Raw genomic sequence first — 25,062 nt, 5'->3', positions numbered from 1 at the left:
TGAACAGAAGTGACCGCGCTGAACCACATGACCACAGTGGTTAATACAGAAAACACCAGCTTTTAAAAGAAATGTGTGGTATCAGTCTGACATCTGCCCAGTTTCACTTTCAGTGTCAGAGTAAATGTGTGCTGTCGGACGGGGAACGAAAGCTGAGATCAGCAATCTTTAAGACCCAAAGAGCCACGTGGACCTGGTTTCCACGCAACGACAAATACAAATACTTTCTGACATCTAACATGAAGATAACACTTTGTTATTTACCTTTATGCTTTGTGTTTTTTTGCTTATGAAATCCATGAAGTGCTACAGAGAAAATTACATTTTATTTATGTAATTAAAGGAAAGCTGAACTAAAAACTGCTGTGAGCCACTCTTATATCGCCTTTGGGCTTTTGGAGCCTTGACCTGACTTTTAAAAAAAATATTGGGAAAAAAGCTGTATGCTGCTGAAAAAAAAATAGATTTTTGCAAAATTCTGCCTAAATATGTATTTACCTGGTTAATGTGTGTGGCGGGGCGTGGTCTGCAGCGCTGCAGGGGAGGTGGACGCACCTGAGCGGCACCTGCAATCACGCCTCGCCGCCTTAACGTCTCTGCTGTTGTGTCGGTCTGTGAGCGCACAGCAACCGTGTGTGAAAAGTGGTCAATAAAGAGATGCTGAATTTTATTTTTATATTTCAAAATCACAATAATCTTCCAATTTAGAACTGCAAGTGAAAAAGGAGCTAACATAAACATATACACACAAACACTTCAGCTAAATACTTCTCATTTATTTTCCCAAACCACGCGGAGCCGCACTGAGGACTAAAGAGCCGCAGGTTGCCGACCAGGCTTAGACGATTTCTCAACAGATTGTGACAGAGCGCTTCTAGTTTGTGTCACTCATCTTCCCATCATGCACTGCTTCTCAATTACCTCGGTGATGTGTTTACCGACCTCTGACAAAGTCAGTTTTCTGTCTCTCTCTGTCTAAGGATGTAGTCAGACTGAGGTCTGTGGTTGTCAGTGGCTCTTCTTTCATCTCAGTGGGGCCTCGATGTTGACTTCACAGATTCTCCCTCTGTGTTCTCTCTCGTCTGTAAAACCAAACATATCAGACACTCGTCTCCTGTGACTGTGGGTTCACACACAGGGCCACTTTATTAGGTACACAAGCACAGAGCGGCTGCCGTGCATCGGAACAGGTGTGCCTAATAAAGTGGCCATGAGTGTGTGCAGTGACACGTCTCTGTGACAATAAATGATCAGATGGCTCCCCCTGCTGGAGACACTTGAGATGGAGACGTCGCGCAGAGGCATTCTCGATGGCCACTTTATTAGGTACACCGTGCCGGCACCCTGGTCCCTTGCTTGTTAATGACACGGACTCATCACAGTCCTGGAAACATCCTCAGAGGTTTGGGTCCATGCTAATGTGATGTCATCACACACAGGCTATGATGTCACTCTACCAAAGATGCTCTGCTGCACTGAGATCTGTGACTGTGGAGGCGTCTGTGTGCAGTGAACTCATCGTTATGCCTGATCTGAGCTTTGTTTTCCTGCTGGACACATCACAGGATGGTACACTGAGGTCATTATGGGATGGACACGGTCAGCAGCGCCGTGCAGGAGTTCATGCAGCGTTAGCTGTTAGCCAGCAGTCTCAGAAGGTTAGACATTATCAGCCAGTGTGAGCTCAACATCCACACCCACAGCATATTCTGAATCCACAGGTAACCTGACACACCTGTCTTCAGACTGTCTGAACATGAACGCCACACCTTGGTTGGAACGACTGGTTATCTGAGCCACTGCTTCCTCCACACTTTGAGGTGTTGTGAGGAGTGAACCAAAGTGATTAACTGTGTAAAGAATAACAAATGTCCATACATCAGACAGAGACAGATGATGGACTTTATTTCTTTTCTCTTCAGCAGCATTTTACAGAAACATTTTGTTCTTTTTCGTCGTACACTTCGTTAGCTACATGTATGTTAAAGTGTTAGTTGTCTTATATTTCGTGCAGTTTTACAGACACAGCCGACACTAAAGCCTCACACATGTAGGAGCTCTGAGACCGTGCAGACATGAGGTCCAAACATCAACTAAACAGCACCCAGGTCACAGCTGAGACCTGAACAGCAAGGCATTATGGGTAAGTAAAATATAAATGTGTAAGTAAAAAATGAGTGTTGTTTGTGCTAATGTGGTAACAAATCAAACAGCTGCTGCTGCATGAGTGCGCCGAGCTACAGCCACTGCAGGGTTCAGCTGTGTGAACAGAAAACCTCCTCACAGAACGTGGAGGAACTCAGCATCGTCCCCTCTTCATCCCCTTCAGCCCATTACTGGTGTTTTCCCTCTGACTCACAGACCAGTCAGATCCATGATCAGAGCCCAGTCAGATTAAGCTGGTTGCTGGTCCATCAGAGGAATCATTTCAATAGCCTTGTTGTCCTCGGCTGGATCCTGGACCTGATCTGTCCCTGCAGAGGAAACACAAGAAGTCACAAACAACACTCGGAGCTAAACTAACACTTTGATGTTTTAATTGCTACATGCTGACCTTTGACCCGGAAGCATTGCAGACTAAAACGGTGTACTGAAATCTTTGGCTTCTATAAGCTGTGTGTGTCTGACTTAGTGAAACTATGTAGCATCATTGTGACGTCGTAGGGCATGAAAACAAAGTGTGTTGCACAGCTCTCTCCATGTCCTTTCTTATGACTTGAAATGCTTTTTTAAAGTTAACTGACAAACAGACAGAACTGATGTAAAGATAGGACAGTACGACACATTCACACCGATTACAACTCACCTTTGACTGTGAGCCACACCCTCTTGTATCTCCAGGCCTCCTTGCTGTTGACCTCACAGGCGTATCTCCCAGCATCCTTCACTGTGGGCTGTCTCAGGGTCAGACCGAGGTCTCCGGTGGTCAGCAGGTCAGTGTTCATCTCAGTGCGACCTCTGTAATGGTCGTCCTGTTTGTCGGGCCGGTCAGAGCCGTTCTCATACACACAGACCTTCATGTATTCGGGTTCATGGCGTTTCCACTCCACATCGCTGTCCCCGGGCAGGTTTTCTGTGGTTTTGAAGGGCAGCAGGACAGACTCCGCCCCCTCCACCACCTCCACCTGGCACTCTGAGAGGAGAACAACACAACATGAGCTGTACGAAGACACGGCATTCATGTTTGTCAATTAATTTTAATTTATGCAGCATTTGAAACACGTGTTCATCACGAAGCCACAGAAGCATCACATCAGCAGCAACATCACTAAGTCACCAGCTTCATCTCGATGCTGGTCCCAGTCAGTCATTTGAAGACGAGGGCCTGAAGATGTCTGATCAATGAAACGCAGTTACACTGTTACTAAGAAGCCATGTTTGCAGTTCATCTACACACTCATTGAAGAGGTCTGTCCAACACCAGGTTTGCTACAAGCTTTATCGTTCTTCTTCACACAAACGCACTGAACTGTTCTATAAACAGGGTTGATTTTATAACTTCATAAAGATTTGGACATCAGCAGAAACGCAGCACCAACATGCTGAAAAGGAAGTGTGATTACGTCTTTCACTCTAAACAATGAAGAATCCTGACAAATGGAAATGATACTGTTATCCAGTTGTTTTTAAATCTATCTGATTAGAGTCCTGGTGCCTCACTTGGCCTTTATATAACTCACCGTCATTATTTATGTACTGATTTGTTTCTAATTGCTTTCACAGTGAACACTACACATGTTTAAGATTCAGAGTAGAGTGCAGTCCTGCTTTGTACCACATGAAGGCAGGAGCGTCCAGTACCAGCTGTTCCTGCTTTCCTCTCATATCAGTAGCAGACTCCATCGCTGATAGAACTCATCAGACAAATGACAGAAAGCAGCATCGTGTTCCTCAAAGACTCACTGCTGTTCCTCTGAGAACACGACAACGCTCCCCTGAACTCACATCTGTTCAGCAGCTGTTCAAGCCTGCACCGTAACATCCCATCAAAGTCCACTGCTGCTCATATTTCTAACAGAGAGCAAACAGGAAGACCTAATGAAGTCTGACAGGAACTACAAAGATGGCCTCTGTGTTCGTCAGAATAACAGAGCTGCTGCACAGCAGGTGTGTGACAGACAAAGACACGCACTGTGACAAAATAGCTGTCAATAACAATATCCAAGCCTCTGTATCTGCAGCACTGACCTTTGATCTTCAGCTCCACCTGTTTCTCCATCAGTTCTTTCCCCTCCCTGCTGTAGACGGTGCAGGTGTAGGTGTCCCTGTCGGTGTTTGTGGGGTGTTTCAGGGTCACGCTGAGGTCTCCGGTCCTCAGCGGCTCTTTCTTCATCTCTGTTCGGTTTCTGTAACGTCTGTGCTGTTTTTCAGGCTGCTCAGAGTCTTTCTGACATACGTGCACCTTCCTCTCATTCCTGTCCTTCCACACCACTTTAGCACCATCGGGCTGAACGGTGCTTCTGCAGGTCAGCACGACCGACTCATCACCTGGTTCTGCTGTGACCTGAACGACTGAGAAGAGAACGAAGCAGCACATGAGCTCCATGCTCATGTGGTAAATGCTGTATGTCATCATAAACACTGACTGATGTCCGTGGAGCGCTCTGATAACGCACATACCTTCTTTGTTCTTTAACCTTTTATATCTAAAGTACATGAAGACCCCAAAGCCGACAGCCAGGAGAACCACAGGAACCAGGACACCCGAGACAACTTTGGGCCAGACTGGAGGAGGAGTGGGACCAGGAGGAGGACGTTCTGTCCACACAAACACAAACAACCTAAAGATCACCCAGCACATTCTCAGAGTATGACTGACCTCTGACCTTTATCGACAGCACTGACCTGCCACCCTCAGTTGCAAATGGGTCTTGCTCTGATCTTGTCCATATCTTCGGGTGGTGCAGGTGTAGGTGCCGGTGTCATTGACTACGGGCTTCCTCAGAGTGAGGCTGAGGTCTCCGGTCTGCAGAGCGTCGGCTCTCATCGACGTTCGGTTGAAGTAAATAACGTTCTGTTTCGTGAGATCGTCCCCGCTCTGCAGACGCAGATGGACTGTCGGGCTGCTGAGGTCCTTGCGGCCCCAAACCACTGCTGTGGCGTCCCGGTAAACGTCCTCTGGTACCTGACAGGGCAGCATGACAGACTCCGCCCCCTCATACACCTCCAGCCCGAGGCATGCTTGAAAACTGAGAGGAGAAACAGGAAACAGGTGAGAGCGGTGATGCTTTTAAGGCCTGTGAGACAGAGAATGACTGCAAACACTTTACTAATGTAAAGATGAGCACCAGTGAGCGATCGAGCTCAGCAGGCAAAACCAAAAGAACCAGAGCAGGAAAAACTGGGAATAACAGTGATCCACCAACCGTCACCCACACTCTGGTTTTAAGCTGGAAAACAGTTATTTCTTCTTTTATTGCACAAGGTCTTAAATACTGTTTATCTCTAATATCAATGACTTCATGTTCACCATGTTCACCAAAGCTGTTTCTAGTCAAGGGTTCGTCTGGCCGGCTGAATAACTACAGCCAAATAAAAAAACAACCCAGGAACTTACAAAGACCGAGCCTTCATGCTGCTGCTTCTCTGCCTTAAAAAGCACCAGGCGGAGAGAAACCCTGACAGATGTTTGAAACTGACCCACAGACATGGGACTTCAAACAACTCAAGCCAGCTGAAAAAAGTGTAGGAGCTTTGTCTTAGTGCACCCTTTTTACTCATCAGCCATAAAAGACTGACGGTCCAGTGGTAGGATTCCAAACTGATACCATGGTGCAGCTTCATCTTGGATCAGTTTGAATATCAGGGACCATCACTGACCATCCCAAGGTCAGAGGTCACCTTAGGATTTTCCCATTTGTACGATAGATGCATCTACTGGGAAGCTGAGGGGTGCCAGTACTTTACATACAGCAGATTATAAAGGGTAACACGTGTAACAGCAGACTGCAGTATTAACCACACATTATACCTTTACGACAGCCCAGTGCAGCAGAGGGGCTTTAATAGGCTGCTGGGTCCCTTTGCCTCTCCTGGGTGTGTCCTGAGCCGGCTGTGAGCACACCAGGACTCTGGACTCAAAACTAACAAACTGAGGAATTTAGGAAGCGAATACAAAGTAAGAAGTACTGTGGCTAGGATCAGAGAGCACACAGCACACAGGGAAGACACCACAACAAGGTAACGTAACACACTGGACCAGGGACTTTCAAAATAAAACAGGAAACACAGCTCAGAGACAGAGACTTCAGGCATATAAACCTGACACTGGACAAGGCGAACAACCACAGAGACGAAGCGCAGAGCGAGAGGGGACACATGGGGACAGAGAGTGGACGGACCTCCACAGGAGACGCTGAGGACAAAGAGACAGGAAACATCGAGACACTGGAATGACCTAAACAGCACAAAGGTGGAGCTCCAGTCATCATGAATCCAGGACAAACCTCACAACACAAAGACACAAAGTCACAACAAAGTGTACTTTAAATAGTCTGACGCTGATAACAACCTCAGAGCTGGTATCATCACGAGCAGGGACGTGTTCTCAGCTTTTACAGCAGAAACATCTGTTATCACCTGACGTCACGCCCTGCTTTACCCACACATGCCACAAACACGAACAACCTGTCTCACCGGGACTTGTAAGCGTCATCACAGCCTCACGTCACTAATGAAGCCACAGCAACCGTTTGTAAAACCTTTATTAGAAACAGCCAAACCGCACAAGCTGCTAGCATTGCTAACTCCATGCTACATTCATCCATCAATGAAGCCTCCCCACATGAAGGGCTCCTCCTCCGTCAGGGATGTCTCGTGGGCTCAGAGACGTGTCTGTGTTTCGGGTTTTCGCGTGTGTCACGGGGAGCTGACTGTATCCGCGGGATCCGCCGGCATGAAGGCCGCACAGGGAGCTGCGGACGGCACAAATCACTGCACCGCGGTCTGTAACCCATCTGTACCCACTCTGTGTGTCAGGACAGGCCAGTCTGTGGGCGGCTGTGTGTGCTGCCGTGGGCCGGTTAGCTAGAGCGTTTTCCTGTCGGCTTTCTCACCTTTGAACTTTTTAGTTACGCCGGTCTTCGCGCGTGCGCACAAAGAGGATAAGAGTGGGTTTCTTACCGTGGGGCTTCTTTATCCTCCATGAAGACTCCCGCAAACACAGAAAAGCACAGCAAAACACCGACAGCTCTCATAGCGGTGCTTCGTCACGCCACGCCCACTGTGACGTGTTTACTTTCGGTTTCAGGGGAGTTCTCGGGGGATCACGCGTGTGTGGTGGAATGTGCCTGGGGCAGGAGTTCCAGGTATGCGGGGTGGAGGAAAGGTGGGGCTGATTTAGACTGTAGAGGACTTCTGTGGTGGATTCGTTTCCATAAAGTGGAAACAAAATAAAAGATATAATCACACTGAAGCAGCTCACACGTAGCAAAACACACCTCAAAGATCACGAGTGGTAATATTGTGTCAGATATGAGGGAGTAGAAGCAGGAAGTACCAGAGCATGGTAACATTACATGTAATCCCTCAGAGCCAGTGGACTGAGTTATCCTGTGCGTGGGTTAGTGACTAAAATCCCTCAAACAACGGAGCTTCAGGAGAAACAAAGAAGAAGAGGAGCAGAGTGAAGGATGAAGGTCGTCCATCAGACCCAGTGTGTCCTCAGCTTCCTTTTCAGAGACAAACATCACTGATGTCAGCTCTTAGCTGTTCACCTCTGACCTTTATTAATACCTCACAACAATGTCAATGCACAACACCTGGATCAGCTGACTGCTCTGAAACAGACCTGCAGAAACAGAAGGTCAGAGTGGTCACAGCCAGGCTGGTCCTGGATCAGATTCTGTCGGCATATAAACCCGTCTGCATGTGTTTCCAGGCTGATTTCGCTCTGCTGATGGGGGACGACGGCGCCGACGCCAAACACAAGCACTTCAACTACGATAAGATCATGGAGCAGCAGAACCTGAGCAAGAAGAAGAGGAAGAAGCTGATGAAGAAAGAGGAGGAGACCTTCAGGTGAAAAGCCTCCACGCTGGTGAGCAGTGAACATCTGATCTCACATATAAGCCAGTGATCCAGCGTTCGTTTCTGGCTCACCGTTAGCCCACAATAGAGTAGAATAGAGTCATCTTTATTGTTTTCATACAGCAACAACAAAAATTATACTCTCTCATTTTACAAATAGGAAAAAAAGACCTTATTACACTTTATCATTATTGTTATTATTATCACTGCAAGTTATCCTCCTGCATGTGACATGTGGAGCTAGCTGGTTCTGATTGGTTCTGATTTGTCCGTACGCAACAGGATCATTTTATGTGACATCGTCTGATTGATAAGCAAACGGGTTTTCCTGTTTAGGCTCAGATCGTTTTGATGTTTAGAGGCTCGCAGTGACATGAAACAACCCAAATGTATTAAAGCAAAAGTAAGGAGCCTGTTTTGAAAATGTAAGCAGAAAGTACACTTAAAGTGCTTAAAATAAGGGAGAAAGAATTACTCAGGTACCTGAAAATTCTACTTAAATACAGTAAGAAAGTATTTGCACTTTGTTACTTCCCACCTCTGCAGACCACTAAAATCCACATCTTTGAAATGATGTAATAAAATATGCAGGAGTTTAGCCCTGCTGCCTCTTAGCAAGAAGGTTTGAATCCAGTCTAGGTTCTATATTGGCTGTGAGTGTGAGTGTGAATGATTGGAAACAGTCATGGGAGAGGAGAGACACAGAGAGACACGTTAAGAGGGACATGACGGGCTGGGGAGAACATACTTGATACACGTGTGTTTCATGGAGTGAGGGAACATGTAAGCAAAAAGGGGAGACCAAACACGAAGGCATGACTGGGACCCAGGGAACAAGGAAGTGAGAGACACAGATGTAACAGCGGCACTTCGTCTCCGTTTCACCGCCTTCAGGACTCAGTCCAGCAACAAGCTTTGGAAGCACAAGCAAGACCATGGGACTGTCCTTTCAACAAAGATCTTTAATGAGACTTTATGCCTATCTGACTCCCCACATGTAATTACCATATACCAAAAAGCACATCAGAACTTCACATTTCCATATCTTATGTTTTTACCATAGCGGTATTTGGAAATTATATATTTAACAATAAAAATGTATATTTCTCATTTTACCAGTACCAAGAAACCAGCCTTTAATTGGCTCTTACAACAGATGACACAACAAACTGGAAACACAGGAGAGACCAAAACATCACGGGAGCCTAACACACAAAGCAGTAAACAGGGAACAACGAACTCAGAATCACCTCAAGACTAACTAATGAACCTAAAATCATTATACATAACAATCACCAAAACAAAAGAAAGTCAGAGTCCTGGGTCAAATGACCCACACCCATCAGGTTTACTGATTGTTGAGTACCACCCTGAGCTGAAGCGGTGCTGTGGAGGCTTCCCCCGCTACAGAGAGCAAAGAGACACTGAAGAACCGTATGACAATAACCAGAACCCAGGATAAAGAGGTTCAGTGAATGTGGTGTTGAAGGTGTGGAGGTGGATCAGAGTGTCAGAGGGGACTCTGTAGAAGGACAGAGTGCCAGCAGGACAGTCCATATACACTGCTGCTCTGTTAGAGACAGAGGAGGAGGAGGAGGAGGAGGAGGAGGAGGAGAGGTCTGTTCTCCTGTTATTGTGACACACAGAGTACCGATCAGCATCGGAGCACCTCAAACTCCACGACTGACTGTTTGCTCCAAACCTGCCGTCATTGCTGCCTCCTCTCCCCGCGACTCCTCTGTAAGTCACTGAAACGTGAACCTCTCCGCTCCACTCGACCTCCCAGTAACAGCGACCAGTCAGACCATTTGTACACAGCAGCTGAAGCCAGTACTCAAACCTCTCTGGGTGATCAGGATAAGGCTGCTCCTCTGTTACTGCCGTCACTCTTCTGTTGTTGTCGGACAGTTTAAGTTTTCTGTGCACTGAGTTTGTGTCCAGTTTAAGATCACAGGAATCTGATGGAGAGAAGAAGAAACAACAAGACTTCATCTGCTGCCTTATCCACAGACTGATGGAGACAGCTTCACAGTGATTCATCCTCTAGAATCTTTAGTGTGATTTAAACTAGTGTAATGTCTTATTTTCATAAATCACACACTCACACTTCCTCAGACCAGGTTTCAGCCTCTGCTCTCCACCATGGTCCAGCCTGGAAGAAGAAACATATCTGAATTCATCTTTAAAGCAGAGACAAAGAGACACATGGACATAAAAGAAAGACATGAAAGGCCTTAAAATGCTTCTACTCATTTAAAAGACTTTCAAATTGCAATTCTGCTGTGTGGTACCAACAGCCATGGGTAACCCTGGATCCAACAGAGACGCTGAGACAGGAACATGGAAACTAGTTAGTGGTATGAAAATATATGAAACATCCAGAATATCAATACATGTTTCTGATCCTCTAACATCATGGAAAATCAAGATCAATGAGCTCCTGGCCTCTGCTCTATGGGAGCTTTCTTTCTGTCCGGAGCTTGTGTTAGCACGCCGATGTTACACTTTAACAGGTAGTTCCACTGACACCAGAACAGCACGGAGTAAATGAAAAATTGGAATGATGAAGGGAGGCTGAGGTTTCCCGGTTCACCAAGAAACTGGACTGAAGTGCAGGAGATTGGAAAAAAGATTCACAGCTTTTTATTTCAAACAGGCTCAGAGTCAAGCGGTTCAGAGGGCAGGGGGGCTGTTTGAGTTGGCAGAAGAAAACGCAGGAATTTTTCAGGTGATCTCACTGGAAAGGAGGGCTGATCTTCTGAGACAGCAGAGAGGAATGTCCACAGGGCGAGGTGAGGAAAGTACAAAGAACCAGGGGAACATGTGACCCATCTAACAAACAAGGTGAATTGCTATTTTGTTGGTGATGGTTTAGATTAGAGCATTTTTGTCAGATAAATACTCCTCCCTGAAGTCGGATTGACTGATGATCAGATTAATGTTTCAGGTGAGATTTACCCACAACAAATATTGTAACTGCTACTGTGTTAAGAGAATACTGCTGTTAAAAAGCACGCTATTTGTTTAAAAGCTTTAAAACTGAATATTACACTTCTCATACAGCAGCACTTTTAAAATAAACATGTAATAAACTAATATAATAGTACATGTAACAATGTGATTAATTGATGACCAGCATTAATAAATACTGAAACTATCATACCTAAGAGTGTTCAGTCTCCAGCGTGGATCATCCAGTAAGCTAGACAGCAGCTTCATGCCTGAGTCACCTGGATGATTGTAGCTCAGGTCTAGCTCTCTCAAATGGGAGGGGTTGGAGTTCAGAGCTAATACCAGAGAAGTACAACCATCCTGAGTGATCAGACAGCCCGAGAGCCTGAGGGCAAACACAAAGATGTAAAACATAAAGCAAAGAGAATTATGTATATAATTTTATTTTATTTTGATATATATCTTTAAGCTTGGTTCCAAAAAAATATGCTTTTATTTTTTCAGAGATACTGATTCACTCTATGGCACATGGATTCTTTACTGAACCATTGTCTCCAGAAGATGTATTGAATCCCACAGATCTATAATACTTGAGGAAGCTGGATTTGAGAGCACTGTAAATACAACATGCTTCTATTACAGTGTAGATTCACTGTTTGCGTGATTTGTTTCAGGGTTGAAAAGTGTAGCAACGGCATGTTTCCAGCATCGTACAAATTAGCATTGCTCTCTAGAAACAGTTTTCCCCTTTGTTTCAGGTGTAAAGGGACAGGAGAAGGGACTAAGACTGAGCTAAGATTTAAAGTTTTAAATGATCAAGGACATCCCTGTTGCTAGCCATTTGTTTAGTTGTGACTCAGCTGACATATTTGTGCTTTTTGTAGCACTTTAAATGTGTTTATCTAAAGTCCGTGATCATGCCTTTTTTATGGTGATGTGTGTTAGTGCTATGGCTTGTGTGTACTCCAGTTTAGCCGTTTTTCTGTTTGTTTTGGTTTCCATGTTGAGGTCCAGCGTACTATGTGTATAATCTTTCGGTATCATTAATCTCTGGCTCTCTTCCACAGCATGTCTTTGTCCTATCTTCAATCTATTATGTTAAGTCTTTACCTTACAATATGAAGTGCCTTGAGTCAACTATTGTTGTGATTTGGCACTAAAGTTGAATGAAAAAATAAGTAGCACTGAATATTGTCACATCCCACTACCTGCTAAGGGATGCAAAGGGAGATAGGACTTCTGCTCTGCGACAGCCTGCTAGCTGGCCTAGCAACCCACCGGACTCGCCTGCTACCCCTCCCCGGGCAAGGAGGCGTCGAAAGCGGTGTGCTAGGACAAGGAAGCGGGGCAAGCGTGGAGGTGTCCGAGTCAGGCTTGAGGCTAAGCCAACTCGCCCAGCTATACCATCGATCCTCTTGGCCAACGTACGATCTCTGGACAATAAAATGGACAACATACGACTTCTGAGATCAGTGAATCGCAAAGTAAGTGACTGTTGTGTGCTAGTTTTCACTGAGACATGGCTTAATGACAACATTCCGGACTTGGCCATACAACTGGAGCAGTTAGCATGCTACAGAGCCGACAGGGCTCTCGTAGACGGAGGCAAGACCCGAGGTGGCGGGGTCTGTGTTTACATCCGTGACGAGTGGTGTCATGATGCCACTGTAGTACGCAAACACTGCTCATCACTGGCGGAGTTCATGATCGTGATCCCTTTCTATTTGCCCAGGGAGGTAAGTTCGATCTTGTTGGTCGCTACTTATATACCTCCATCTAGCAACAACAGCGATAGAAATGCGGCGCTGAACGAACTGTATCAGGCCATCAGTGAGCAAAAACAGCACACCCAGACGGTTTCATCATCCTCGCAGGAGACTTTAATCATGCTGATCTTAAAACTGCTCTCCCAAAGTTTCATCAGCATGTTCATTTTCCAACAAGGGGAGACAACATATTGGACTTGGTCTACACACAGGAAAATGGAGCATACAAAGCCATCCCCCTCCCCCATATCGGCACCTCTGATCACCTCACTGTTATGCTAATGTCAGCATACAGACAGAGAGTGAAGGTCATCAAACCTGTTATGAAAGAGGTAAGAGTGTGGCCACAGGAGGCCACCTCTGCTCTTCAAGACTGCTTTGGGTCAACTGATTGGGACATATTCAAGGAAGCAGCCACCTACAGTAACATCATAGACATCGAGGAGTACACAGATACGGTGAGCTCATACATCACCAAATGCATTGATGATGTAACACAAGTGAAAAGTATCACAACTCGAGCCAACCGGAAGCCATGGCTAACAGGAGATGTCCACAGGCTGCTGAAGGCCAGAGACAAGGCCTTCAGAGCTGGGGATGAAATAGGCCTGAGAACAGCGAGAGCCAACCTGTACCGTGGCATCAGGAAAGCGAAACAGGACTACACACACAAGATAACCTCCCACTTCAATGATAGCAAGGACGCAAGAAGCCTATGGCAGTGCATCCAGGCTATTACAGACTACAAGCCTGTAGCGCGTAGCTGTGAGAGCGACACCACTCTGCTCAACAACCTGAACAGCTTCTTTGCACGATTTGAAGCACAGAACAACACACGCCCACAGAAAACACCACCACCTCCACACGACCAGCCTCTGTGCCCGTCTGCTGCCAGCGTGAAGAGGACACTCATCACCATCAATGCCCGGAAAGCAGCGGGTCCAGATAACATCCCTGGTAGTGTGTTGAAAGACTGCGCAGAGGAGCTGAAAAATGTCTTCACAGACATCTTTAACACCTCCCTGAGGCAAGCCACTGTCCCATCATGCTTCAAGACTGCCACCATCATACCTGTGCCAAAGAAACCATCCCCAGCCTGTTTCAATGACTACCGCCCCATGGCACTGACACCCATTATTATGAAGTGCTTTGAACGACTAGTCATGTCACACATCAAATCCACCCTACCTCCCACCCTGGACCCATACCAGTTCGCATACAGAGCGAAACGATCTACAGAGGATGCAATCTGCTCTGCCCTCCACACAGCCCTAACTCATCTGGACAAGAAAGACTCATATGTGAGAATGCTGTTCATAGACTTTAGCTCAGCATTCAACACCATAATACCACAACAACTCATCTGTAAACTGGACAGACTGGGCCTCAGCACCTCCCTCTGCAACTGGCTGCTGGATTTCCTCAGCCAGAGGCCTCAAGCGGTGCGTGTGGGCAATAAGGTCTCAAACAGCATCACCCTGAGCACGGGGGCTCCACAAGGCTGTGTGCTCAGTCCTCTGCTCTTCACCCTGTTGACACATGACTGCACACCAACCTACAGCTCCAACCACTTTGTGAAGTTTGCGGACGACACAACGCTAGTGGGGCTCATCACTGAGGGCGATGAGATCCACTACAGGAGGGAGGTTGAGCTCCTGACCACGTGGTGCAGAGACAACAACCTCCTGCTAAATGTTAGTAAGACCAAGAAGATTATTGTCAACTTCCAGAGAGGCCACACCTGTCACCCCCCATTGACCATCGACGGCGCTGCGGTGGAGAGGGTGAGCAGCACCAAGTTCCTGTGTCACGGCGGGGTGCGCCGATGTGTGCGGAAACAGGACCCAAAAGCAGATGATGACGAGGAATAGTAATGATTAACAGAAAAGTGAACCTTTATTGCGATGACGGCAGGAAATGAACCAAGAGACCAAAGCAAACAGGCAAAACACTAAGAAACAAAACACCAAGCTGGCAAAACACTAAAGGTACTAAGACCAAAAACTATAACTATGACTGAGGTGGAAAATAAACAGGCTAAGACTATGACTATGACTATGACTGTAACTCTGGTGAGATAAACAGACGAACTGACAATGGTATGAAGAAAACAAAAGGCTTAAATACAGACATGAGGTGATCAGGGGAAGTGGCGACACATGGGGGAAAACAACTGACAGACATAAACCTAATGACAGGACCAGGAGAGGAAAGCTAAATACAATGAACAAAGAACACATGACATTGTCAGAATAAAACAGGAAATGACAACACAACTTAACAGACCTAATACGTGATGAAATAAATAGAAAACCCCAAAACATAGAAAACCCAGGAACAATAACTGCCTAAACTAAAGGCAAATAGGAAATAACACAAACTAATAACATATCAAAAAATACAAAGAAAACTCAGAGTGCTGGGTCGGAGACCCAGCCTGTGACATCCTGGGGGTGCACATCAGTGAGGACCTCTCCTGGACCACCAACACAGCATCACTGGCCAAGAAAGCACAACAGCGCCTCTACTTCCTGCGCAAACTCAAGCGGGCAAGTGCTTCACCACCCATCCTGACCACATTCTACAGAGGAACTATTGAAAGTATCCTCTCCAGCTGCATCACTGTGTGGGGCGGTAGCTGCACTGACTATAACAGGAAAGCTCTACAACGCATTGTGAGAACAGCTGAGAGGATAGTTGGTGTGCCACTCCCCTCCCTGCAAGACAGTTACACCACTCGCCTCACCCGCAAAGCCATCACAATTGTCAACGATGCAACCCACATGAACACTGTCTGTTCAGCCTCCTGCCCTCTGGAAAGAGATACAGAAGTCTCCGCTCCCGCACTACCAGGCTCACCAACAGCTTCATCCACCAGGCTGTGAGACTGCTGAACTCTCTTCCCTCCCGGCTCCCAGCCAGCAGAATCACCAGATTGGCAGAAGTATAGGAAGACAGACTGGACTCTACCCCTCCCACCCCCCATTCACGCACACTCTCCAACAAGGAAACACTCTCTGAACCAAGAACTGGAAAACATTCCTGACTGGAAGCAACTACCTCTGCATTGCAATTGCACACACCTGCTGCTATATATTTTTAGTATTTCTTTTAGCACTATTTATATTATTATATTACTATTACTGCTGCTATAGTCTTATGCTGCATTAAAACAAAAACCCCTACCAACAACAACCTGGGACTACCTCAAGTAGACTAGTATACTATTTTCCAGGGAACACTGTTGGAACACTTTATTTTATTTATTTTTTGTCTATCCTGTTACCTATTTAATATTACCTTATTGTTAGGGCTGTTTTTGTTGTGCATCTGCACTTTATTGTTGTCAATGTCTACGCATGAGACAGTGTGAAACGTAATTTCAATTCCTTTGTATGGCAAGTACATTTGAAGAAATTAACAAATAAAGTTTTCTATTCTATTCTATTCTCACCAGAGCCAGGCATATCATAAAAGGCTCCTCACACTTTGGCCGTAAACACTTCCTGTTGCTATCAACAGTCACTGACCCACTAAGTCCTTTTTGACAACCTTGACATTACAGTGCACTTTATACAATTCTGTTTAACAGGTTCTCATTTTATATGGTTAGTTATATATACACAAGGGCGTAGATTTGGTTTTGGCATTGGTGGGGACTAGGGCTGGGCGATATATCGAGTTTTTTTAAAAATATCGATATATTTTCATACGAGATATAAGATGTGACAATATCGTTTATATCAATATAGTCTATGTTACGTTATAATTATACTTGTGGAGCCGCAGGTTTGCCTCTCTTTCGTCCAGTTTTGTCTCTACGCAACGTTACTCGGCCTCGCCTCTCCTTCACTGAACACAACTCCCCCTCCCCCATAGCTTCACCTGCAGGCAATGACAAGATGAAAGCGGAAAATCTCCGTTAGCGAGTTACCGCGGATCGCCCCGTGCGTGGGGCTGGACGGCGTCAACGTGTTAGCGAGCTAACCGCGCTAACGACATGCAGCCCGGAGGGGCTGCACGGCCTAAAATCCTTTCATTTTCTCAAAACTCGACAGTGAGCCTTATGTATGAATTCTGGTTGCGCTTACTGACCGCGAACCGATTTTATGTGGTACACAGCGCTCATCAATCTGTCCAAAAATGTTTTAATATGACTTTGCTAAGCTACGGAGCTGCACCGCTTGATGGATTGTCGGAGGATTACGGCTACCGGGGAGGAGCCTCGTGGAGTGATACGTACTGTGCTTCAACGTAATATTACCGTACTGTATGTGTATAAGGACCACAAATGGCACCTGTTCAGAGACGTGGTGCAGCTGTGAAATCTGTCTCTTTGTTATTATGCTCAGCGTCTATTAGTTTACATTTTGACTGGACAATTGTGAGCTTTTTGTCATGCACAAAAACAACATTGTTTTCTTTTATTTATGGACCATGATTGTTTAATAAATGCTGATAATTTATTTTTGAGTAATTTCTTCATGTACATCTACGCTGTATGTAAATAAAAGTGCCCGTGTGACATCTGGGACACAGTGTGACTAAGAACTCTTTTTGTTCTTAACTTATGGCTTTAAAAAAAAAAAAAAAAAAAAAAAAAAATCGAGATATATATCTTATATCGCCATCCAGCTTAAAAAAAAAAAAAATCGAGATATGAATTTTGGGTCATATCGCCCAGCCCTAGTGGGGACGGATGATTCAACCACCAAACCATGCCCTATTTCTTATTTTTTTCCTTTTTGTCTTTGCTTCTTGATTAAAAGAAAGAAATATACTTGCCTACATATGCTATTCTGCATGCTTTTAAACCATTTAAAATTACAATTAATAGTTTTATATGTGAATTATATAATTTTAAATTACTATTAAACAAGTGACTGACTAAAGTATTTTAGGCTTTAGTTTACTTAAGCCATAATCCATATAAATCTGGTATCATACAAACATAAAAATAGCTTCAAATACAGTCATGACAATAACAGAATATGACTTTAAGGACTTAACAACATTACTTCAGTTACACCAACATCTCTTATACATTAGCACTAAGGGAACACTGAATGACCTGGTGGTTTTTCTACATAAAACTAATCTAAGATTACCACAAAGTAGAGATGGCACGATACCACTTTTTTATGTCCGATACCGATACCATAAATTTGGATATCTGCCGATACCGATATGAATCCGATAGTGTTTTTTAATAAACAAAACTGTTTTTTAAAATATCTTGCTGCATTTTGCAAGTCTGCAAGTTCATACTCAAGTTTAAAACAACAACAACTACACTAAAGCTATTCTGTTATATCTGTATACAAAAAAGATATTTCATAGTTCAGCAATACTGATCAATCTAATAAACTTAGACCTACACCATCCTCCCTATTCTGGTATTTTAAAGCGTACTTAGCGTAAATATTAAGCAACCTAACTAATAGGGTTCCAACTCCCAGCAACAACAAAAATAAATAAATAAAAAATAGGGAACCACCCCTCACGCGCCACCTCATGATGCTTAATAGACGTAATCAACCTTAATTTGATGCAGTGTGAAAAAAAATGCACAGAAATCAATTATTTTTCAAGAAATATTAAATAGATTCAACATCTTTCTTCAACAAAATTGCAGACTGCACAGATGGTACCTTCCCAAAGGAAAAAGTACTATAGCTTACTAGGGTATATATATTAGACTTAATAGTCACTATATACAGTAATTGACTTCTATTCATGTTACATCAAATTAAAACTTTGGGTGTCAGATAATTATTTATTAAAAGCTCGACATTTTAAATGAGAATAAGAAAGAAAAGTATGTCTTTGTGCCCCCTTTTCCCTGTTTATGCCCTATCGGCCCCCCTGGCTAAACTTTGCTAGATCCGCCCCTGCACAGTTACCAGCCGTCAGCTACGTAGAAAAAGATCCTCGAGTAGAAAGTAATAATAAATAAATTCTAACAACAGCTTATCAAGCTTAAACGTGCTGCTGTTGTTCAGCCGCTGGTTTGCTCTTTCTGGCGCAAAGTGGACCAAAAACAAACCAGAGAGACGGACTCGCGACAGAAAAGCCGATCAGCTGATCGTTTAAGCAGTTTCATGATTGAAGTAGCAGCCGGAGAGCGAGAGGCAGTCGCTCGTTAAGCTTAATGTGGGAATGCTTTACAAACATTCAGAGATGGACTTACACACTTGCTTTACTTCTCTCGGGGATAACTTTGTCGGAGATGAAATGCCGGGTTGCTAGCGAAGCTCCACATGCTATCCAGACCACCGACAGGTCCCGCATGCCACAGCCGCTCTATCACGTGATGCATTCTGCTCCGAGTGCTAACGTTCTGAGGCGAGTTACGGCGTGTTGCAAGTTTTGTGAGGTGCTTTCATGATATTTAATGGATCGGATTACATTTTTTATTTTTCTCCGATATCCGATCCAGTAATTTAGGTCAGTATCGGACCGATACCGATACGTAATATCGGATCGGTCCATCTCTACCACAAAGTGAAAGATCTGTCAGCAAAATTATGCAACATTTTAGGCACATTATTGACCCAATCAGTTCAGTGAGCTGGGATTGTTTATTCTAAACATGAACTACTGTTACAGCAACAGACATGGACTACTGGTGCCCCCACACAAAAACTCAATGTACACTATGTGAAGGAGCCAAACACATGCCTTCTCCTCTCGTTAATCTATAGCACCAAATCATCAGTCAGTCACCTGTGACCTCGCCTCTTCACCTCTGAGCTACAACATGGCAGAGCTGCCTCTGTCACCTGATAAATAACAGTGAGACATTCCACATACATGCAGTCACACATGTGCTTCAAATACAACAATGAACCAACAAGTCATCTTCCAATTCCACCTGGGATCTTGTGTCACCATTACTCTCTGAGCTTTGTGTTGGTTCTTCTGTCACGTGACAAATAGGACATACATGACAATAAGAATAAAATGTGTAGCTGCTTCAGTGTTTCTGTCACTTTGTGCAGATCTTGACTCGTCAGTAATGTTTGTAGGCTGAGTGCATTTTTAAAACAATTTGTGCAAACTGCACTACAAGGTGGAATATTTGCAAAATCATGACTACCTCATGACATTTTGTCTCAAAAATTAACCCTATGAATATGTCAGTGCCATTAGGATGAAATTATTGTGTCACCAACATTTTAACGTTAGACATATAATTCTAACAGCCTCTGTAAACTAATATCCTGGCTGCTCAAAGCTGCCGTTTTCTCTGACAGTTTCAATCAAAATTAGAAATGCTGCTCTGAGACTGAGAGAACTAATAGTGCTGCCTGTTGTGCAGTTTACAAAACACGTTATTCATGGTTACATACAAATTGAGACTGATGTGGGCCAAAGCCTAGCATAGCCTGTAAAGTTATTATGACGGACACATTTTATGTGTTAACTTGGCTTTAAGTGACTGACAGGTTTCTTTGAAAAATACTTTCTTATATCCAGGTTCTTCCTTCTTGCTGCCATCCTCCTCCTTTCAGGTCCTCACAGCGCAGGCTTGCCGCTGCTAAAACTAAACAGAGCTCCCCGAAAGCCATAGCCAATCACATTTGCCATAATTGTCACATGACGTAGGACTCCAGTAGAGAACTTTCTGCACCGCTGGGTGAATGAGACGTTGACAGATCGGTTTTTTTCCCTCTATCGGGTTTGTTTTTCTTCACTTGAAGAGATCAAATTATTGATGGGGACAATTCAATAATGTCTGGATATCGGTGGGGACATGTCCCTTTTGTCCATGCCAAATCTACGCCCTTCTATATACATATATTTTAGTCATCTTGTGTGAATGTGTGTGATTGTGACTTTTTAAATGCACCTGATAGTGGAGCAAATTTCCTGATTTAATTGTAAGTCAATGACAATAAAGGCACATTACTTTTTTGGTAGTAAAATGAAAATATTATTTAACATATTTGCAATAATTAGTGGATATCTGTATTTGTACCTTGCATCTATACATTGTATGAATGTGCCTTGTTGGCATGCCCAAAATGCAAACCGCAAAGGTTCATAATTCTGCACCACAAACCAATGATTGACATCAATGTGGCTATGAATTTTATATGCCATTTATCTAAATACCCAAATAAAAGAGGGCTTATTATGGCTGCATCATCAAATACCGCTTAAGTAGTTAATTAATGTGTATATAAAGCTACATATCAAGAAAATCATCTGCTGGTCATCCACTAAAGATAAGCCAAACCCTAACCTCAGAGCCTCCAGTGTACAGTGTAGACTCTCCAATCCCACAGACAGCAGCTTCACTCCAGAATCCCACAGGTCATTGTTACTCAGGTCCAGTTCTCTTAGATTAGTCGACCGTGAGCTGATGACTGATAACATAGCTCCACAACTTCTTTCCGACAGATTGCAGCCACTTAGCCTGGAGAACAGATAAAGACACACAGTGAAACAGATTCTATGATAGACAGTGTAAAACGCTGTTAGGTTATTTCAGTTAAAGTTTTCATGAGGAAAAAAAACGATGGTAGTTGAGTAGTGGTTTTATGTTGCTTTTTCACAGGATAATCTCAGCTATAATTCAAATATTAAACTTAAAGTAAGCTTTATACTAAATCTAAAGCCATAATTAATGTTAGCATGTAGTTATATGAAGATCTGCTGACTGAGAATTACTAGTTGATAACAGCCCTGTGTCAGTTATTCGTGCACTCACAGAGCTCTGTGGGAGGCTTTTACAACTGGCAACAGCCTCAGAAGAGCCTCCTCTGAAGCAGAGTATTTCTTCAGGTCAAACACATCCAGATCTTTTTCTGATGACAGTAAGATGAAGACCAGAGCTGACCACTGAGCAGGAGACAGTTTATCTGTGGAGAGACTTCCTGAACTCAGGGACTGTTGGATCTCCTCCACCAGAGAACAATCATTTAGCTCATTCAGACAGTGGAACAGATTGATGCATCTGTCCGGAGACAGATTCTCACTGAGCTTCTTCTTGATGTATTGGACTGTTTTTCTGATTGGTCTTTGTGCCACTGTCTTTCTTCATTAGAAGGTCCTGCAGTTTATCCTGATTGGTCTGCAGTGATAGACCCAGGAGGAAGCGAAGGAATAAGTCCAGGTGTCCATTTGGACTCTGCAAGGCCCTGTCAATGGAAATCATGTGGATCTTCTTTGAAGATGTCTTCCTTAAAAGCAGTCGAAGGTTTTTCAGTGATGGTTGTGGTAAAGGCATGACATTTATGTTGCTGTTACTAAGTGACATCCTTACATAAAGAGCAGCCAGAAACTCCTGAACACTCAGATGGACAAAGCTGAACATCCCGTCTTTCCCTTTCCTTCCTCGCTCTTCTTTGAAGATCTCTGTGAACACTCCTGAGCATACCGAGGCTTCACTAACATCAGTGCTGCTCTCTCTCAGATCTTTTTCATAGAAGATCAGGTTGCCCTTGTCCAGTTGCTGAAAGGCCAGTTTTGCTAATGACTTAATGTATTCAATGCTTTTCTGTGGGCCATACTTTTCTTTGTCCGATCAATCTGAAACACCAGGAACTCTGCGTACATCTCAGTCAGGGTCTTGGGCAGCTGTCCTCCTCTTGTTTTCAGCACATCTTCTAGAACTGTAGCATTGATCCAGCAGAAGACTGGGATATGGCACATGATGTGGAGGCTTCCTGTTGTCTTGATGTGGGAGATGATTTTGTCAGCTTGCTCCTTACCTTTGAATCTCTTCCTGAAGTACTCATCTTTCTGTGGGTCAGTGAACCCTCTGACCTCTGTTGTACTGCTGATAAACTCTCGAGGGATCTGATTGGCTGCTGCAGGCCGTGTGGTTATCCAGATGCGAGCAGACCGTTAGCAATTTTCCATTGATGAGTTTTTTCAACAAGACATCTGTTTTAGTTGCACTTTGTTACATCGACAGAGCGAATATCTTCAGAATGAAAGTCGAGATGAAGGCGCTCTCATCCAGCCCATCAAGCACAAACCAGAAGTTTTGAATTTACTTTTGTCATAGTTGGTAATCCCCGATGACTGAATATCTTTAAAGATGTAATTAAGAGCCTCCTCTGTGATGCCTACAGTTTCTGGGATACATTCATGAATGAGCTCTGCCAAACTGAATTTTTTCCCTTCAGTGGATTCAGCTGACGGAAGGTGAGGGGAAAACCAGATGCACATCTTGATTGGATCTTTGTTCAGCCCAGTCCAACACAAACTTTGTGAACAAGGAATGTTTTTCCAATTCCTGCGATTCCATTGGTCATCACTGTTTTAATGGGTCTGTATTCTCCAGAAGGATGTTTGAATATGTCTGTGGGTTTAACGGCTTTCTCTGTTTCTTCCGGCTTCCATGCCTTTTCAATCTGCCGGACCTCATGCTGTATGTTGATATGTATGTCATACCCAGCTGTGATGTATAGTTCTGTGTAGATATCAGCCAGACGCTGTTTATCTTCTGCCCACCCTTCTTGTGCACACATAAACTTGTCCTGGAAGTTTGATCGAAGCATCTGTTGGTAATGCGTGATGGGTTGAGGCTCTGGGTACTGGAACCATCACATCTGTGTCAAACAGGGTGATAAACATATTGTGTGTAACTCATATGCTGTCATGTCATTCTCTAAAATGCCACACTACGACTGTACGACTGGACATGTATTGGCTATCTGCAGCTGACCCATTTTTTCTGGAGTGATTTTAATGCACGTCTATAGCTGTCTGCATCTTTTGAACTCAAATGAGTAAATGTGAACGGTAGGAATCTCGCTTGATCATCATGAACTTGAGGGATCACAATGTCTAGCGAGCCATTGTCATTATCAGCTGCTTGGTGAACTGGAGAAAGAAAAGGACAACCCCTGAAAATGGGAAGCATTTAGCACAGGCGTATGGCACTCCAGACCTCGAGGGCTGGTGTCCTGCAGGTGTTGGATGTATCCTTGATTCAACACAGCTGATTTAATTAGCTTGAAGTTCTCCATAGGCCTACTGATGAATTAATCATTTGATTGACCAGGGTGTTATCTAAACCTGCAGGACACTGGCCCTTGAGGCCTGAGTTCAACACCCCTGATTTAGCATGTGATGGCCATAGAGCATATCCCTCCCTCTCTGATCTTTTAATAGTTTTGGTTTTGCTGTTCCTTGCCATTGCTAGCATGAGATGGTAACTGCAATCCATTCAGGATGCACAGGGAATCCTTGGCCTGTCGCATATCAGTACATGTAGACAGGTTTGCTGTGTCTGCCAGGACATTTTCAAGAATGTGATGGAGATCACAGGAGAGAAGCTATCGTTAAAGAACTGAACTAACTGAGGCTGTATAGTATACTGTAGTAACCTAAATAATTATAAGGATAATAGGAAACACTGAAAAAAATTTTTTTAAGTAAACTCTGAGGATACCAGGTCTAGAGCTTGTGAACCTCAAAGGGCTAACACAGGAATTTTGTATAAGTTCCTTTACAGTGGAGTTCAACATTATAAGTGACTATAAAACAACCAAGAATTATGGGTAAAACCAGGTGACAGTTCAATGTCATGCTCACAGTTACTTCACATTGAGATATTTTGAGTAAAGAAGCCTGGAATGTATGGAAAACAAAGCAGTGACTTACCTTCAGTCTGAGGAAGAGGAGCCTGAGAGGTCAATCACTGACATTCACTGACAAACAGATGTTGAAAGTGTTAAAGCTCTATGTAACTTTCTCAGACTGACTTCCTGTTTGTCCCTTGCTGTGACTCACCTTCGGGTCTGGGCCTGATAACAGACAAACCGAGCAGCAGGTCATTCCTGCCGATCCTCTTTAAAACCCTTCTGGTCACCTCAACAGCTCCAGAAAGTCTGTAGGTCTGCACCATCAAGTCCACGGTGTCCCACCTGCTTGTTGTCTCCAGTCGGCTCTTCTTGATGGTCATGGGGCCTTGAATGACGTCGGTCTGCTGTAGGAACCACTTGAATTTATTAAACTCTTCATCTCCCAGATCTTCCAGAGTGTTTAGAAGGTCCTCCGACATCATCACAGCTGAAGGAAGATAGATTAGCTGTTAAGTTAAGCAAGCAAGTACGGAATAGCCAGACAGATCTGACTTTTCCGCCCTTCTATATATTATTAGTAAAAAAACTAATACTTAAAATGTTAAAATTATAACTCTGTAATTGACATAATTTCTGGTTGTAATAGAGCAGGGGTGCCCAATCCCGGTCCTCGAGAGCTACCGTCCTGCAGCTTTTAGATGCATCCCTACTCCAACACAGCTGAATCAAATGGTTTGATCTCTTCAGCATGCCATCATGTTTGGCAAAGGCCT

At 44.2% G+C, this 25,062-nt stretch overlaps 1 protein-coding gene and 1 pseudogene across 4 annotated transcripts; both read right to left on the bottom strand.

Annotated features, from left to right (window-relative positions):
- Positions 1-1,879: 1,879 nt before the first annotated feature.
- LOC113017554 (uncharacterized) lies at positions 1,880-7,679 on the bottom strand. Of its 4 annotated transcripts, XM_026160701.1 has the most exons (7): positions 7,499-7,679; positions 7,123-7,356; positions 4,846-5,189; positions 4,621-4,758; positions 4,189-4,512; positions 2,807-3,133; positions 1,880-2,474 (listed from the first exon to the last, which is right to left on the bottom strand). In XM_026160701.1, exons 2-7 carry the CDS (start codon positions 7,194-7,196, stop codon positions 2,395-2,397), a joined length of 1,287 nt encoding a protein of 428 aa, XP_026016486.1. In that variant the 5' UTR covers positions 7,197-7,356; positions 7,499-7,679; the 3' UTR covers positions 1,880-2,394. The 4 variants fall into 4 exon arrangements, with proteins under 4 accessions (XP_026016486.1, XP_026016485.1, XP_026016488.1 ...); XM_026160700.1 differs by having other exon boundaries at positions 7,123-7,507; XM_026160703.1 differs by lacking the exons at positions 7,123-7,356; positions 7,499-7,679 and adding an exon at positions 7,056-7,078.
- A 964-nt stretch (positions 7,680-8,643) lies between these two features.
- Positions 8,644-24,771, bottom strand: LOC113017551 (NACHT, LRR and PYD domains-containing protein 12-like; annotated as a pseudogene).
- Between the last annotated feature and the right edge of the window lie 291 nt (positions 24,772-25,062).

This window comes from Astatotilapia calliptera, unplaced genomic scaffold, assembly GCF_900246225.1.
Source record: "Astatotilapia calliptera unplaced genomic scaffold, fAstCal1.2 U_scaffold_148, whole genome shotgun sequence".
In the NCBI taxonomy this organism is placed as follows: domain Eukaryota; kingdom Metazoa; phylum Chordata; class Actinopteri; order Cichliformes; family Cichlidae; genus Astatotilapia; species Astatotilapia calliptera.
This window is presented reverse-complemented; position numbering and strand designations above follow the sequence as displayed.